This window comes from Ochlerotatus camptorhynchus, unplaced genomic scaffold, assembly GCF_037179485.1.
Source record: "Ochlerotatus camptorhynchus isolate MF236.1 unplaced genomic scaffold, CSIRO-AGI_Acam_v1.1 ptg000298l, whole genome shotgun sequence".
Classification (NCBI taxonomy): Eukaryota; Metazoa; Arthropoda; class Insecta; order Diptera; family Culicidae; genus Ochlerotatus; species Ochlerotatus camptorhynchus.
This window is the reverse complement of record NW_027040786.1, coordinates 988,201-1,006,948: the sequence shown is the minus strand read 5'-3', so window position 1 is coordinate 1,006,948 and position 18,748 is coordinate 988,201. Positions and strand designations below refer to the sequence as shown.

At 39.1% G+C, this 18,748-nt stretch overlaps 2 protein-coding genes across 3 annotated transcripts in view; both read left to right on the top strand.

The window, feature by feature from the left end:
• The first annotated feature begins 1,554 nt into the window (after positions 1-1,554).
• The window catches only part of LOC135706941 (small ribosomal subunit protein uS5m), a 45,187-nt gene continuing 27,993 nt past the window's right edge, over positions 1,555-18,748 (top strand). Inside the window, exons 1-2 of one of the 2 annotated variants that reach the window (XM_065228631.1) lie at positions 1,555-1,857; positions 1,916-3,074. In XM_065228631.1, the coding sequence (XP_065084703.1) occupies positions 1,644-1,857; positions 1,916-3,066 (1,365 nt within the window). In that variant the 5' untranslated portion in view covers positions 1,555-1,643 and the 3' untranslated portion in view covers positions 3,067-3,074. Of the gene's footprint in view, positions 1,858-1,915; positions 3,140-18,748 lie in introns of those variants that run through there. The other variant, XM_065228630.1, reaches the window with a different exon arrangement.
• The window catches only part of LOC135706937 (autophagy-related protein 2 homolog A-like), a 111,938-nt gene continuing 106,995 nt past the window's right edge, over positions 13,806-18,748 (top strand). The window contains exon 1 of the mRNA XM_065228621.1: positions 13,806-13,941. The gene's annotated coding sequence lies outside the window, so the exon portion shown is untranslated. The remainder of the gene's footprint in view (positions 13,942-18,748) is intronic.

Below are 18,748 nucleotides of genomic sequence, written 5' to 3'. Positions count from 1 at the left end.
ATGCGTTAGGACGGAATTGAAACTCGTAGAACGAATTTAGAATCAAGAAGCAGTGTTAGATTTTAGACAATATCTCAACAATTTGTGACTCTTTATCAAATCCAACGGTACGTATGGAAAGGTGAATAAATTTGCAAGTCATTTTTGATAAAATATTCCATGTTTTGTTTAAACTCGTTCAGAAAAGAGAGGTAAAGCGCGGGTTTTGCTTAGTAGGACGGAAATTAGATCAAAAACCCTATCGACAATAAAACAACAGTAAACACTACAAGATAACTTTTTCACTGTTTTCTCAACACGAAATATGCTCCAAATAGACGATTATCGCAACGAACTGCACTTTTCACTAACAACCGGTACAATTTTGCTAGCCTACAGAACGAGAAAAACGAAGAACGATAGCCTGTGTGATAAAAAAAAAAAAAACATTAATTTAACAGCGCAAAATCACAACGATGTGAATAAGAACAATAATTCTTTATGCCAATTTATAATTTGGAATTATTCGACTTGGATCTATTTATATCCGTGGCCCAATAAACGCTCTCTAACAGAAGGCAAAATGCTGGGTTGAATGGGTCATTAAACTGAATTCGCATTACAGTTTTTTTTTTTCAATCATAGCACAGAGAACAGACGTTGAGATTAGAACAAAATTTCTCTAAAAACTTGTGTAAAGATTCCTATTTGACTTAAGCGCCACTAACGGCGACTTCCCCACTTAAAAACCCTCTTTTACAACATGATGGCGCTGGCGTTGCAAAACATACACTAGACACTAAGTGCGGGTTGCGCCATGTGGCAATTAATCATGTTTTGTTGTTTTTGACATCATCCACATCCAGAGGGCCAGTCACTTCGAATGTATGGGAATGGTATTAGGAAACCATTTGGAAATGCATGAAAATTTTCAGTTTTTATTCATTATCGTCTTTATGGGCAGTTTTAGGTGCACAATGTACACGAGTACATTACTATGGTAATAAGGTAAACACTCGTTTATTTGTTTCCTTCTGTGAAAGCATTTTTAGTCACAAATCGTGGATTTTCTGATATTCTCCATACTGCAAAAATGATTTTCCTACCACTGAAGGGGCGACATCTCTCGGATCTTCAGTATAGCTACTACTCAAATCATATAATTAATTTTCAACTGATAATTTATCGATATTCGCCTTTAAAATATTCCGCTTGAGTAAAAATGGTCTCAATAGCCATGGAATATTCATGTATCCTCCGGTTGAAAATATAAATATTTTCATTTAAATCGGAATTATTTGAGTCCGATTTTAGCTTTTTCAAGAAGATATTGCATGAAACTGCTGTATAATGTCTTTGGTAAAACAAATTTGCAGTGATAAAGAATATAAATATTTTTAATTACGCCCTTTTGCAAAATTCACAGACCATGTGCGCCACCTGTATGTGAAATTATGCGACATAACAAATTTTAGCCATCCCTCTCATAAATTTACCACTAGTCTTTGACGCTACTATTCTCCATCAGTGAACTGTCAACGAAGTTACCGACCAAAACACTTTCTGATTTTTTACGCAAAACGTTTCGGTGGTAGTGTTTTGTAATGAAAATTGTATAAAAACTGTGGAAAAACTAGTGTAAAAAGCAATAAAAGCACACCAAAATGCTACGGCTCGTAGCAAACAACAGTGAATCACTGATTCGCGGATTCTCCTCTCTCCATATTACGAGAACATTGTCCAAATCAACAACCACACCGAGCGCATGTTTTGCGAGCAACCATCAACCGGGCGAATCGTCATCGTCTAGTCGCAAGCTGCTTCAACCCACTCTTCCGACATTATATAACTCCAGGGGGACCAGTTTCTTCAACAAATGTAAGTTTTATCGTTGTAAAACGAGTAGTCACGCATTTACGAGTTATTCCTATTTCAGTGCCCGCGCAGCAAATTTGGAAGGGTATCATTTCGGTTAGTAATGCCGGCAAAAAGCGAGGACGAGGCAAGGGTTCCGGACGTATAACTCCTAAGGATTTGAACAAAGGACAGGTGATTGGTTTCGGTAAGGCCAACATTGTATGGCCAGGATTGTCAGCGCCGATTATTCGAGGTCGAGAGCTTGTCCAACAGCAGCAGCTTCCGGAAGATAAGGAGCGGGAAGCCAAGCTCAAGAAGATTCGCGATGAGATGGTGAACTTCAAACGGATGAAGCTCAGTCCCCTTGAGCGAGGGTGGTCTGGATCTAAAATGCCTGGTCGTAGTATCGGACCGCCGGATGCAATTGGAGAGGACGAGTTTGAAGGATTCGACACCAAATGTTTGGAACTGAAGACCGTTGTCAATATGAAGGGCAATCTTGGTCGGAAGAGACGCGTTTCAGCAATGACAGTGACGGGAAACGGCAACGGTTTGGCAGGATTCGGATTCGGCAAGGCCATCGATATTAAGGCAGCGTTACGACAGGCAAAAAATCGTGCCGGTCAGAAATTGATGTATTTCGAGCTGTGCAATGGTCACACTGTTTTCCACGACTTCTATTGTGCTTTTGGTGCGACAAAGATTTTCGTCGAGCGTAAACCGGAAGGCTACGGCTTGAAATGTCATCGAGCCATCAAGGCCGTTTGCGAAGTGATAGGAATCAAGGATCTTCGGGCAAAATGCGAGGGCTCAACTAATGTCCAACATGTGGTCAAGGCATTCTTCATTGGTTTGCTGCAACAGAGGAATCATCAGCAAATTGCAGAATCCAAGGGATTGCACGTCGTTGAGTTTCGTCCGGAGAATGGTAATTTTCCGAAAGTGGTCGCAAGTCCAACCGCTTGCCGAACGGAAGATGAATTGGAAAGCAATGAAATCCTTGACTATACGCAATTCTGCATGGATGGCAAGATTCAACTGAAAAAGAAGAAGTTCCCTCCGTTCTACACTAAGTACCGGTCCTACGAAATTTATCTGAAAAAGCGGGAGTATATGCGGAATCAAGATAAGGTGCGACTGAGAATGCTCGCTGAGACGGGAGAGATCCGCAGTTTCTTAACCGACAAGTACCCGGAGTGCAAGATGGGACCGGCACCGAAGGAAGAATAGAAATTATTGTTGTAACTAGAAGCACATGTGAATAAATGAGTGTTGGAGCCACTTTTACAATATTGGAAAAATCGTAAAAACTGGGGTTACTTAGTAACTGACTATTAGCGTGTATCAAACTTACAGCAGAATATAGAATTATTTGTCTATCGTTTTAGCATATTTCCAGCTCAGAATCATAAGAGTCTAAGATCGGTTCTCCTCTTCGTTGCTGTTTTGTTAATTATTAATCGTCTAGATTAAGATTTCCCTGCATCTGAAGTTCCTTTTGCTAGCTATTAATATCACTAACAGAAATGAGAGAATTTCCCTTGCCCGATGATGTTGTTGGTTGCGTAGACGTATTTCGGTTGGCGAGTAAAGGGCCTTACAACTTTTGTTTGCAAAAGCTGTTGTGCCTTTTCAATACAGTCCCGTTGGGCTTCAATGTCATTTATATAAAGTCCTGGCCAACAGGCTTCTATGGTGGTAAACTCCAACCGGTATTATCCAAGGATTAAATCCCGATCAAAAATCAAGCTCAACATATCCGCAGATCATCCAAACTGATCTGCTTCCTTCCACTGCTGGTGGTGGTCCGTCACCTTCGAAATTCGTCACAAGAATGCCTCAACGAGTAGTATTAAGTAGTAACATTATATTTATTTCTGTTGATTATGGTAGTACATTGATTCAACATTTTAATTGATTAGCCTATTTGGCTCTTCATCTTTGATTAATTTGATTTTCTAATTTAATATTTGCGTTTTTCAACTAGTTAACAGAATACCCCTTTGGAGGGTGTGTTTTGTTTGAATTGAAAAAAGTGAAAACCTACCTAACTACGAACATAACTTAACTTAACGTGCTAGATCACGTATGATCTGATGATTTGATCTCAGACATGTGTCTCTGAACCTTTCCAGGATGAAAAAATACTCTCCGTTCTTCTAATGTCTGAATTCCAGCTAGGAGGTGGATCTAAGAATTTCTAGTCCGCAGGGGACTGTTTAGGACCATCCTAAGGACCTTGTTCTGGATCCTTTGGAGTTTAAGATGATGGCATTTGGCGCAACTCTCCCAGATTGGCATCGCGTATTCTATTAAGGGAAGGATGATTTGTTTGTAGACAGCAAGCTTATTTTTCAGGGATAGAGTAGACCTCCTGTTGATAAGTGGATGCAGTGATCTTATCAAGATATTACACTTGGTTTTGTTTTTGTCCACGTGCTCCCTGAAAATCAGCTTGCTGTCTAGTGTTAAGCCGAGGTAGACTACCTTCTTTGACCATTCCACCACTGTGCCGTTCAGGCAGATCTCCATCACCAACGGAACAAGTCTGGGAGATTAAGAGTGTGGAAATATGATGACCTGGGTCTTTGCCGCGTTGATACTGATCTTCTAGCTGCTGAAATATTCAGACAGGACGTCCAGGCCTCTCTGAAGTTTGGCTCCGATGACCATACCTTTGTAGACGATGGATGTGTCATCTGTGAGTAGAGACAACGATCCACCATCAGGGAGAGCCGGCATATCGGAGGTGAACAGATTGAGTATAATAGGGCCAAGGATGCTTCCTTGTGGAACCCCGGCACCGATGTAGAAAGCATCCGATGTGATGCCATTCAGAGAAACTCAGAATCTCGCTCGGAATGTCCTGTTCGAAGGGTAGTTGTTAATTATCTTCACTAGGAAGATTGGAAGACCGTAATGCTGCAATTTGAACACCAAGCCATCATGCCAGACATTGTCAACGTCCAACAACGCCATGGCAGATGTTTTCGAAACAGACTTGTTCCGTCTGAGAATGTTTGTTACTCGAGTCAGCTGGTGGATGGTCGAACGACCTTTCCGAAAACCAAACTGTACCTCGAGTAACAAGGTGTTTTCTTCGGCAGATGTTAGCAGCCGGTGTTAGACTGCTCTTTCGAAAAATTTTGATAATCCTGAGAGAAGGCTAATTGGTCGATAACTTGAAGGAGAGGACGGTCCTTCCCAGGTTTCCAGATGGGTATGACTTTAGCCGACTTCCAGCACGACCAGCACGAGGGGAAGTAGCCAAGTCGGAGGCTCAGATTAAAAATCAGTGCCAGATGGTTGTAGAATGTGGATCTCAAGTGTTTGAGTTCCAGATTCAGGATGCTGTCGAAACCTGGGGCCTTCATGTTTTTAAATGATTTGATATAGGCCAACAGTTCGTCAGCCCTGTCCAAGGATGAGGGGCTTGATGATGATTTGTCAAGTGTCGCTATGATTTTTTTTTTTGCAATTTGATAAAATTATAGTTTTTCTCCAGTTCATTGATTTGAAAGGTTCATGCGAGTTAATTTCACGGAGCCGTAAATTGTAGTTTTATCATAATTTTAATATTTTGTAATGCTAAGGTAAATAGTTTGCTTTGAGTGTAAAATTAATTTATAAGAAAGTTCTAACAGTTTTTTTTTTGCACTTCGAAACTTGACGGGTCACACCTCTAACATAGTAGCAGTGACAGTGTCGCATTTCCTAACAACAACTGCCTGCGACTAGTGTTCGAGGGGCCGACAGGGCTGAATACGGGTCAATACTAACAAAACTCTAACACTAACATGACCCCGAAACTAACGTTCATCCATTGCACTAATAGTTATAATGTAGTTGTACTTTCCTAATAACCCATCTATCACAGACAAACAGACATAACACTCGGTTGGACAGGTTGTTCATCGAATACGCATTTGACGACGGTCAATTCGGGTGTTTTTGGTTGGTGGTGCCGCCACCTGTGGCGCACACGGTCGGTTCCCTTGCGTTTGACGTTTGCACACTAGCGCCATCTGTTCAGCGTACTATCCATCACATGATACTCAACAGATGGCGCTAGCGTTTTAGTGACTATGTTTTGTGGAGAAAAATATTAAATGTGTTATTTCTGTTTGTCTGTGCATCTATGTTTCTTTTTCGTTGTGTGTGTGTGTGGGGGGGGAGGGTGGTGAATGTAACCAATACTAATACCTTTCTTTCTGTTCTTTTATTCGTTTTCTATATCCCTTCATCATCACCCCATATCCCATCATTTTGACGAGAGATGACTTACTTGCATGGTGCATGCCCAAGTCGTACTACAGGATAATATGCTGAGCGTGGTTCTATCACAAATCGATAGAACTGAGGAATAATTAGGTAAATTATACACAGTATTTTAAAGGAGCCAACTCTAAGCAGGTAATAATAGCAATTAATAATCAAACAACCATAAAAAGGTAAGAATGAATTTATTTATTTTAAATATTTTCACCAACCTCGATCATTATTAACAGGTAAATATTCATTTTATTAAATTACTATATTATACTGTCATTACTGTTAACACTATCATTGCAACTAATTCAATTAGGCATATTCAATTGACCTGCATCGGGTTATTATTTTGCATGTAATGATATGGGAAAAGGGGGGACTCACGATTCAGCATGGAGAGTGTATGGGAGCCGTTCTAGGGGTTGGTTGGGGCATGTGGTTCATTTTAGACATTATAGTCTGACGTGAGAACCATGTTCCACTCAAGTTCTGGAATCTGGCCTTGAGACTTGAGATCTGGCCTTCATAAGACCCCCTTCTGTCTCGCAAAATCAAAATCAAAAATCAAATATAGGCCAACAGTTCGTCAGCCGTAATCTCGGATTCGGATTCCTCGTAAAAAATATTGGGAATCTGATGAAGGTTGGTTGCGTTTTCAGCAACCTCTTTCGACCATTCCACCACTGTGCCGTTCAGGCAGATCTTATTATTCACCGACGGAACAAGTCTGTTGTAGCTCTTTACTCCTATGAGAAAATCCATAAGCAAACGTCAGACTGTGCGTGAAACATGGCGGACTTTGTACTATCAACAATCAATACGAAACTAACGATTTTAAATTGGCTCACCACTTTAGTAGCCTATTGGTCCCAAGCAAACGATTAACGTACCCTATTCTAGTTGAAATTCTATTACTACACTATGTTTGTTTTGATTCGCTATGAAAGTTTGACAGATAACATCAGGGGTGTGTGGATTCATGCAGAACATGCAGGGGTGAGTGAAATAGCTTGGGACTGCTTGGGACCGTTGTTCTGGTACTGAGTGAGCCAAAAATAATAATGATTTTCTTCGGGACCCAGTGGTCTTAGAGTTACCTCTATGGTACTATCCTTTCACTCCACCGAAAATTCCCATAAGAAACTGTCTATATTTGGTGCAAGAGCAAATTTTTCGACGGTGCCGTCAACGCCCATTTTGATAAACCTGAGAGAAGGCTAGTTGGTCGATAACTTGAAGGAGAGGACGGTCCTTCCCAAGTTTCCGGATGGGTATGACTTCCAGGCTTCCAGCACGAGGGGAAGTAGCCAAGTCGGAGGCTCAGATTAAAAATCAGTGCCAGATGGTTGTAGAATGTGGATCTCAAGCGTTTGAGTTCCAGATTCAGGATGCTGTCGAAACCTGGGGCCTTCATGTTTTTAAATGATTTGATATAGGCCAACAGTTCGTCAGCCGTAATCTCGGATTCCTCGAAAAAAAAAATATTGAGAATCTGATGGAGGTTGGTTGCGTTTTCAGCAACCTCAGCTTCGTGAGAGCTGACGATGTTTTGTCCGAGGTTATAAGAGCTGACGAAGTGTTGACCTATCGCGGCAGCCTTCTCTTCAGGAGTTATCAGATGAACCACTGGGTCGCCGGGACTATCCAGTGGGGTCAGTGGTGGAATGGGTCTTGGCTTATTTTTAAGAATTTTGATAAGTTTCCAAAAAGGCTTTGCACAATCTGGGAGAGAGCGGATCCTGTAAGCAAAGTCCTGATTTCTGAGGTCCACCATCCTGGCTTGGATGGTTTTTGGGCGATTACAGTGGGTTTTAAGGACAGGTAGACCAGAGCGTTGGTACTGCCTTCGGATGGTGTTACGGAGTCTTATAAGGTCTTTGGTAGATCTGTCAAGGTTCAGAGTATTGCTCACCTGTCTGGATACTGGCACGTGTTGTACCCTGGCCCGGGATATCGCCTCCTCTATGGAATGCAGACACCGGTCAACGTCTACGGGCGTCTCCGGAAGGACAGTGACGCGATGGTAGTTCCGTCGGGAAGCTTGGAATCGGTTGACGGATGAGCCCACATCGGCCACCACCGGATAGTGGTCCGAACTTAGCTCCTGGTGGGTCACAGGTTGCGAGATGTTGTCTCCCATGTTACTGACGACGATGTCAATGGTCGAGTGAACGCCAGACCGGCTCAAGCGGGTGGGAGAGTCCGGCGCCATTATCTTGTAGTGAGTCGTTCACGATTGGTTGCTTCAACGAGCTCAGCTAGCCCGTATTTATACCCTACTTAATTTCCCCTTCTTTACCCAGTGTCACTAGCTGTGTCGGGATTTCCCCTCATGAAGTAATGGGATTTTCTTCTCATGCTCTTTTTTCTACTATTATTGTTTGTATCGTTGTTTGAGCAGACTAGAAGATCCCGAGAAGAAGGTCTAGAAGACTAGAAGGTCCCGAAATAACGTTCTCAACTTTTTGGCTCAGCTCTGGTACTCTCTTCGGTCCCAAAACCGTTTATTATCGTGTTTGTCATATTAGAAGCTAGATAATAGCTTATTCCATCGATCTATGGTGAAAATAGCTGGGAATGTTTTAACCGAGGTTTTAACATGGCCGTGAGGATGCAATAGGCTCTTTTTATGCACCATCAATGTAGAGTGCGCTAGCCGATTTTGAGAGGAAATATCATTCAGTCCATTTGTTTACATCATACACGGATGCGAATTTTGTTCATTTATATCAAAAATATAAATGTTTATACACGGAGAACAAATTATAGCAGACGTAATTATTTTTCCGGTCAAAATAACTATATTGTTCAATTGATTTAGAGATAACCCGAAACTATAGTTGATTTGACTATATATAGAGGGCAACAACTATAGTCCATAGTTGGCTCCTCGGTTGGCTCAACTATATTTTTAAGTAGCTGAACAAACGTTAAACTTCAAAATACAACTATGTTTTAGTTGATTCAAGAAAACTGTTGTTAGAAAAGCAAAATTTTACAATGTTTATTGAACGAACTGCTCTTCATTATCGACATATTAAGGAAGTTTGTTTTTCTTCTTTATCGATCTCAAAAACACAACTGCAAAATCATAAAAAAGTGTACAAGAATATTCAACTTAGATTCGAAGCGTGTTGATCTGCGTGAGAGCCAGCTATCTTATCGCCTGCTCTACGCATGACAAGCTAAAAGTGTGTGGATTTATGATGATCACTTGAAACCAAAAATATATAAATAAATTACATTTGACGGTTGTTATAATTGATCATAGCTATTGTTGAATTGAGTATAAGATGAACAGTTGAATCTATTAGGTAGATATGATTGAGTTGCCGTTAAAATTAATGTTGGAATAACTATAGGTTTCTTTCAAGCAAAAATATTTTTCCATGTGAAAGTAACTATTAGGATTGTTATCTTAACTTAACTAATTTGATCTCCGTGTACTCTAAACATATTGATTATTCAAAGTTAATTGAAAACATGTTTAAAACGAAAATATTTATGTTTGAATTAAATTCAAAGGCATGTTTATTTCAACAATATCAAAATCCATTGTATTTGACAGCTTTTGTCACCATGTCTGTGTTTGACTGACGATGATCGGTTTCTGTACGTGACGAATAAGAATGGAATCATTCTCATTCTGGTTGGCGGAGACAATAAAGGCGCAGAAGATGGCATTTCGCACGATCTGAAGTTTTTGGTAGTGACCGGATTATATCAAGAGCTGGACGAAGCGACAATGGAGCTGGTGAGACTCTGATTGGAAGAATTCCTATCAGTTATATTCCTGTACGAAAGATAGAACTGGCTCCTGGATGAGATGTTCTACGTGGAGACATTATACAGTCATCAAACGCCGGGTACCAGCATTGATGCCATGTCTCGAAAACGTTGCATTGTGGAAGAATTTTTGGTTTACAACTGTCTTCCCAGCTTGAGTGTGTCAGGTTGATCGGAATCGAACGTTTTATTTTATCGCGCATTGATAATTTATAATAATAAATAAATATATATTTTTTCTTAACATTAAATACGTTTAATACCCCGTTCACATTACAGCGTATATCACGTAATATAGGCTGTCTTGCAATGAGCACTCATACATAGGATTTCCAGTGAAAACTAGATGTATGAGTGCTCATTGCAAGACAGCGTATATTACGTGATATACGCTGTAATGTGAACGGGGTATAAGATAAACTCTAAAATCATGTTTAAAATAAAAATATTTATTTTTGTTTACAAAGCTGTCAAATCAAACAAAAATATTCACGTTTATTTTCAACTCGAATATTTTTAAAATAAACGTATATTTTACGATTTTTATTTTAAACATTGATATCACATGACTTTAAACATAACGTACGTTTGAATCAACCTATTTTATTTTTGTGGCCAGAACAAACTGAGTTTACGTTTATTTTTACCTCAAATATTTTTATTTCGATGATACTTTTTTCTGCGTGTAATTATGACTTTCAAAACTCAAAATAATGTACATTTTATCACCGACAAACCGACATGAATGACCATAGCAAAAACAATGAAATTCCGACCAAAGCACACTAATGCCATCTGGCTCCGGGTTCGCTGGAAATATTTAGCTAAGCCATGAACCTGCATGCAAAATTTATTAATTGGTTCGTGTCTGATCTATTCTGGACAAATTATTTTTGTCTAGATCAAAAAATTCTGTGCTTTTGCTAGAGTCGGTGTATAATGAGTCACGCCAAGAGAAAAACAGTTGAACTCGCATCACGGTTCTCGAAAGATTCCTTTTCTTTTAACTTGGCAACAGAGGACTTCTGCATCAACTTCAAATGACTTCTAGCGAGGAAAAAAATTAACGGCTGTAGTAAATCATTATATCAGTGATTTTGTCGAATTATCTTAAGGAAAAATAGTAGAAATTGTCATTACTGATCATTACAAAACGTATCGCATGACAAATGTAATGCTCACTGTGTGTATATGATCATTTCTTCGGTTATATTTAATTGCAATACCTTCCGTGGACCTTTCATAGCATCGTAATGCTTGTTTACTTTGCACGATAGGTAGCCGGTTTGACAGTTCAATAGGTAGACTTGGCTTCACTCTTGGCGTGACTCATTATACACCGACTCTAGCTTTTGCCAGTTCGGATCACTGCACATTTAAATCAACCGTTTACGATTTTCGGGCATAAGTCAGAATTAAGTGTCATGTCGGTTTGTCGGTGATTTTATTGCACAACTTGCCAATTTCCATCGGGAGTGGTCTTATTTTTCGATTAACTACAGATCTGAACTGATTTACAGCTGAAATAACCACACATTAAAAAACCGGAAGATCATTACCGCTGGGACAATTTTATAAATCTAAATTTTTCTCATCAAAAATATATGGAAGCATTAGCCGGATCACTGCAAACCCAAGAAAACAAAATATTCCACGTGGATGATGATTCAAGCACCTGCGGTGGATAAATAAATCAGGAAAGGTGAACATTGTTGTCCTCTTCCTACACGGCGAATGAGAACGACCCAAATTTGAGTTTAGTTTACTCATAATCGCCAAAAGTGCAGGAACTCAGCGATGAGTAAAATTTGTCTCATGTTTTCCCAGGTTTTTACAGGGAAAAATTCTCGAATTTGAGAAAAGTAAAGATTGGTACTACTCCGAGACTGAATAAAATTTTCGTCAATTTCCTCATTTTCCGGCAGATTTTTTTAGGTTTTCCACAGGAAATTATGAGACAAATTTACTCATTGCTGAGTTCCTGTACTTTTGGCGATTATGAGTGAACTAAACTCAAATTTGGGTCGTTCTCATTCGCCGTGCATGCTTCACGGTGAAAATTTCCACCCTCATCCCTCTTTTGAGGGTTCCCCTGTTAACCGCCAGAGGCTGAAACGATCGCTCAGTTTCTTTTGGATTCGCCTATGAGAATGTCGACGAAGAGAATCTCCCGCATAAAAAATGCAAACCATTACTTGACCTTACCCAGACCCCCTTCACTCTTTGGAATTTATAGATACAGATAACAGCGCCAATAGGTCTTTGGCGATACAACGTTGAACTGCAGCGTTGGAAGAAAACACGCACACCATCATCTATACATGTACGAACCCACACCACTGAGCGGAGGGTACAGCTACCGAAAATGGTTAAAAATTGTTTATAATTCCTGCTAAACTTTCACTGCAATGGTTAATGAACTTTACATGAACGTTTGTGTGATAAAGTTTTAACCTTATGTATTATGGTTCTTTGGAAGTGAACCTTACAAATAATGGGTTGTTAAGAACCATTACCATTCCAAATTTTGTTTTCTCCATACATATTCGGAGAGAGGACTATTTTAGAACCTTTTTACTTATGGTTTGAGAACATTAATGATAATGGTTATGGTAGCCAGTAAGGTCCATTAATGGTTTTGTATTATTGGTCAACATCACGTGAAATATATCGCGAATTGGTAATCTGTAATTTACAGGCAACCAATTCGCGATATATTCCACATAAAGTTGATCGATGTTACAAAACCATCTATGAAATTTACCGACTACTATAACCATTACTATTAAAGTTCTCAAATCGTAAATAAAATGGTTCCAACTAAGGGTTCCAATATAATTCCATTACCAAAAATGTATGGAGAAAACAAGAATTTGGAATGGAAATGGCAACAAAACATTATTTGTAAAATTCACTTCCAAAAATCCATAATCACACTTAGAAATTATCGCCGACTTCGGTAATTTTTACTGAAATCTGAACAGCTGAACTGTACGGTAAAATTTATGCAATTAAATTCAATTGCTTTTCAGCTACTTTGAAACTAAATCTCCACGAAAATGACAAGATTTGATCATTTAAGCAAGGTTAAACATGTTTTGAAATTATTTTCAAGTTCAATAGCCTTTAAAATGAAGGTCAAAGTTTTACCGAACGGTCAACTGTTCTGATTTCGGTAAAATTTACCGAACACGAAAACAAAATCTTAGTGTGATACATAAGGTGAAAACCGAGGGGCAGTCAACTTGAGTATTTTCGATTCATCTACCCGATTTGATAAGGTGTATTTTGTATTTTTAAGTTTTGTGTATTTTTGTATTAAAGTGTATTAAATTCATTATGAAATGTATTTTTCGTGATCAAAGTATTTTTGTGGTATTTTTGAGTATTAGGGTTCTGGTATTTTAGTTTCAGCGCGTACGCATTTACGTATTCTTTTTGTGTATTTTCCGAAGTGTGTATTTACAATTCAGCTGATATAATTATGAAGTTGATCGCCCTCGGTTAAAACTTTATCACACAAAAGTTCATGCGAGCGTTCATGTAAAGTTCCATAACCATTTCAGTCAAAGTTTAGCAAGGATTATACAATTTTTAACCATTCTCGGTAAGGTCAAGTAATGGTTCACATTTATGTGGGCTGTCAATGTGCATTGTTCAGCTTGAAATGTTCACAGTTCATACAAATTTTCAAAAAATATGTATGGTGATTGTCTACGAAAGGGGAGGGGGAGGTCTTAAACCTTTCAAAAACTAGTCGCGTGGTATATGGACGGCCCCTCTCGGTTTCGTCGGTTTGATGGTAAACAAAAAGAAAACACTCCACCGCGCCTCTTTCCCTTCTCGATTAGCTATCGAAAATCGACACACTCACACACCTGTGCAGCTCGAACAAAGCAAAAGATGGTCGTGGTACGGAACGGGTCGCGAATAAATCCGATACAATCCTTCTAAAAGTGGTCATTCCATACGTGAAATTGTGCGTGAAAGTTTACTGAAGATTGAAAGTACCAAGTGAATGTGAATTTTGGTGGTTTTTCGAAGTGATAAGTAGGTAAAATGGATTGTGCATTGTGTCATGTATTTACTGCGAAGCAAAAAAATGAAGCAAGCTGTCGGGGATTGAAAAAAGAAAAAACGATTAGCACTGTCAAATCCGACCGCGGCGTGGCGCTAGCTTTGGATCAAATTGTGTTTGTTTTTGTTTACTTGATATCGCGCAGCTGGGCGTGGTGGCTCTGTGTTGGTTCCACTGCTGGTTAAGACGGTGTGGCGAGCCGAGATTTTGTGCGATTTTCCTTAGCTGAATTCCGGTCGTGTGACCATTATTTACAAATCTTGTGCTTGAGCTTTCGAACCAGGGAAGCCAGGTATATCTAGAAAACCTATTAATCCACCTAAGGGGAGGTTTCATGTGTACCTGGAAGATGGTTCGAGGCGTTTTTATTAAATTTAGTTTTGCTTTTATTGGTGGTAAAAGATTGATTCACAACAACCCGAGCTATGGGACGCCGCGCAAAGCTTTGCTTGTAAACTGGCCCTCTCAGAGCTCGACTATGGCACTATGAGAAATGTGCATACAAGGAGGTAGGCAAAATGATTTTCTTGCCTATTCTGCATTATTTGACTAGTTTTGTATTAGTATATACCTACATTAATAATTAAACATGATTTTTAGATCCAGAAGCCGTCTAAGTTTTCCAAAATGTTCATCCTAACTTTCTAAAGTTTCATGATTATAAGCGAATCATAGAATGTTGAATTGTAGCACTGCAATCTTGTTCGCCAAGACGGTGATGATGGAATTTTTTACTTTGATTTAATATTAGTAGTTAACAGTTTCTTTTGAGTCTACAAAGGATTGAGCCTCGCAAGCGTATTATGGATTTAGAAAACTGAATTCAAAATTTGATAGAAAAAAATGAACTTTGAAGCTTATTTTGGAAGATGCCTTGAATTAGTAAAGGGTGTACCATTTAAAATCTGCACACATAAAATTAATTCTCAAAATTCGAGTTTTTATCCAATTATCACCAAATTTTCAGGGTTTTTACTAACTTTTTACAATTAAAGTTAGTTTTTGTATCGTTCATTTAATCTATTTCGCATTTATATCTGAATGCGCGAACCTTGGCCATAAGGTTTTGCACGACCTCATAATCGACAGTTTTTTGCATATTAACCCATGTTTTCTTCTACATTCTTCACCACTTTGGGTCGTTTTAGAAGGTGCTCCTTCATAATGGCCCAGTATTTTTCTATTGGGCACAGTTCCAGAGTGGGGGGTTCAGATCTTAATGCACGAAATCGACATCATTCGCCTTATACCACTCTAGTACGTCCCTCGTGTAGCATGATGCCAAATCCGGCCAGAAGATCGTCGGACCGTCGTGAGCCTTCAGGAGAGGGAGAAGCCGCTTTTGAAGACACTCTTCCAAATACACCTGTCCATTCATGGTGCTTGCGGTAACGAAAGGTGTACTCCGCATTCCGCAAGTACAAATCACTTGCCAAATTAAGAACTTCTTGGCGTACTTCGGCATCTTCTGTGTCCCGAGGTTCTCGGAAACATCACACTTATCCTTGGCAGTCACATACAGGTTTCCTGGAATCTGGTTGAAGTCCGCCTTCACATATGTCGCGTCATCCAGTGTGGTTTTGTTAACTTCTGGTCGTACAACTGTTATTATTCTGTTTCTCGTCACGGTTCGGGGACTTCTGAACCTTAAACGTACGTAGTTCAGCTCAAGTTTTGGTATTCTGCACGAAAGTCTTGCTCACATGCAACTTTTTAGCCACATCTCGAACTGAGGCATTCGGTTTCCGTTTAAAGGCCCCAACCACGCGTTTGTGATCGTCAGAGCTTAAAATTATTGACTGCCTAGGCTGAGTGTGAAAGCACTGCATTATTTAATCCATTGCTCTGTGCAGACCGTTTGTACCAAACGGTAAAGGACGAGGCAATGAAAGAGCCAACAAAAACATTCAGTCACTCACGAGCAGGCGACGCACACCGCTTGCATTCACTCACACAGCATGTAATTGAGTCATTTTTCCATAGAAAATGCACGCTCAGTCATTCAAAACAAGTATTGGGTACCATCACGGCAGAATAAACGTGTTGACTGAGCTACTGACAGGGTGCTCGGCTGCCAGTGACTCGTTTACCTCTGAATCATTCAGACTCTCACGAGGCAGTGAATGATGATGCAGATGGCAGTTCATATTCATATCAAAATGACTCAATGAACCTGACTGTTTTGCGCACTGGTGATCGTTCTCATTGACCTGACGGCTTTTTTTCAGGATCTTCGCTTCCGATCAACAGTCAGACGTTTTTCGAACCGTTTTATGATACCTGTTACGATACCACAGGGCAGGCTCATTGGTAGCGAGGTGAGTTCCGTACCACCCAAGATCTGGCAACCAGCAAACGTCAAACAGAGCATAGCCGGTGACGTGTCACTCAAACGTCACTTACAGCAAAAACAACAATGTGATCGTGAAAGTGGAGTAAATTCGAGAGTAAACTAAAAGTCAATAAAATCGAATATAATAATAAGTAAATCCTACCTAAAGCTTGTAAATCTAGACTTGGTGAGCTATTGTCAAGTGAATTTAATGAAATTATCAACCTAGGTAAAATTATATACATTTATTGCCTATTTACGCGCAAAGAAAATCCTAACCCTAAATTTATTATAGATAACTAGTTCTACTATTAGTACGGCTGGATTTATACCAATTGCTTAAAATTACAAACCTAAGAGTAAGTACTTAATTAAACTTATCCTAACATGCGAAATTTGTAAAACCTAATCAATATTTATAAAACCTAGGGCAATTTGTTGCTAGCGATAATTCACGTTCACATAGAGTTTCGGGTTTGAACAGGAAGAACAACACGAAAATGTAAGTGAAAACATTTTTTATTTAAAATCCATTAAAACTAAAACAAATATACAATTACAGCTTTGAAGCTGCTTATGCTGCTATCAAAACGTGTTTACGTCTGCCCGAAAATCTATCCGAACAATACCAGACACCGTGGAATTCGCGATTTCCATCTTTTTTTTCCGATGGCACGATGCGACAGATCCTTATTCTCAAAGTACTCGTGCAAAACTTTTTCGCGCACGCACTTTTCTTTCGTCGCCATTTTGAAAACTTTTGCGCACCTGATAAAATCAACTCACAGAGTGTAAACAATACACATTAAACTATGTCTACGCAAAAGGCCGTTGTTCAAGACTACATTGATCCTGTAGATCTGCATAATCTTAACTCCAAAATAGTTTGGAGAGCATTGAATATCTTATTGTTCTCATTCTATGATGCGCTTATAATCATGAAACTTTAGAAAGCTCGGATGATGTGTTGAATACGTCAAGATCGTGCGTATCAAGCCACATTGAGCCTTTAGAACATCAAGATCTTAACGACAGGATATTTTGGAAAACTTAGACGACTTCTGGATCTCAAAATCATGTTTCATGATCAATGTAGGTTACATTGTACATGCTAATGTAAAACTTGTCACATAATGCCGAATATGTAAGCAAATCGTTTTACCTACCTTTTCGTATGGAGATTCACATAGTGCCATGGTCAAGCACTGAGGGCCACTTTACAAGTAATGTTTTGCGTAGCGTTCCATAAGTGAATCGATTTGAAATCTTGTTCCACCAATAGAAGCGGAACTAAATTTACTAAACATGAACTATGTACATGCACGCGTGATACTCAAAAAAAATCCTCCTAATTTCCACTTTTCACTAAAGTTGCTTTAGCTCAGGCTGTGGTTAACCAATTCTGGAGTTTGTACCGCCATTCGACGTGGAATAACCCCTAGCCAAATGATCCGAAAAACCATATGCCGTATAGTGCAATAAGCGAGTCACCACGTCAAATTTTCGATAGGTGTGTAAGAAGCCAGCGCAGGTGAGCTGAAAAACATGACATGGAACATTATTTTTCACATAAGACCCATGTACTACGATTAGCGACCTATACCACAAGAAAAGGGCACAACTACCAGAGCTTAAAACCTGATAAAGGACATATCAAACTCACCTCGCCTCGCCTTGCCGATCACCTTTTCAAGATATCACAACCTTACCATAGTTGAGAGTGATGATAGGGGTACATTACTGTGTTAACATAATTGCAACTGAATGAACAGGGTAGCAACAGTTTATAAAGAATCATTTCGGGACTAGTTACATCATTGGTTGTTGGCTGTATCAATTCCTGGACTGATAACAATAAAAAAAAGTTGATGGGCTACGAGATTATTTTTGCTACTCCATCCAAACATATACTATTAACAAATTAAATAGTTTAGAGATTTAACTACAAATTGAACAATTGCTTATTCATTTTTTTTAATTGGGCAATTGTTGAATAAATCCTAAAATTATGATTAAATTTATGAAATTAAAAATTCAGTTTCTTCATCCAATTTTCGGAAGCTTACTAATGTTAGTCATGGCAAGACAACTTTAGAAATCAAAATACACCTGACATCAAAATCCTGAAAAATTGTTGCAAAACTGTGATAGACAAGTGGCTTTCAACTAAAACATATTTAAGTAACCTTAAATTCAGTTTATCTTGCTCAATTTAAAATCAATAAAATAGCTAACGTTTTAATTGAATAAATGGAATGGAACCTTTTGAAAATTTGGTTTCAAAAAACTTGCATTTCTGTGTTCAGTTTCAATTTTATGAATCTTTTCATTTCCATTGGAATGAATCGAGTGTGTTTCATTAATTCTATCAAATCAAGACCAACAATTGAAATGGCCTTAATTCCATTTTATAAACAAACCTTGTAAGGCCATTTTCTCGCGAACCG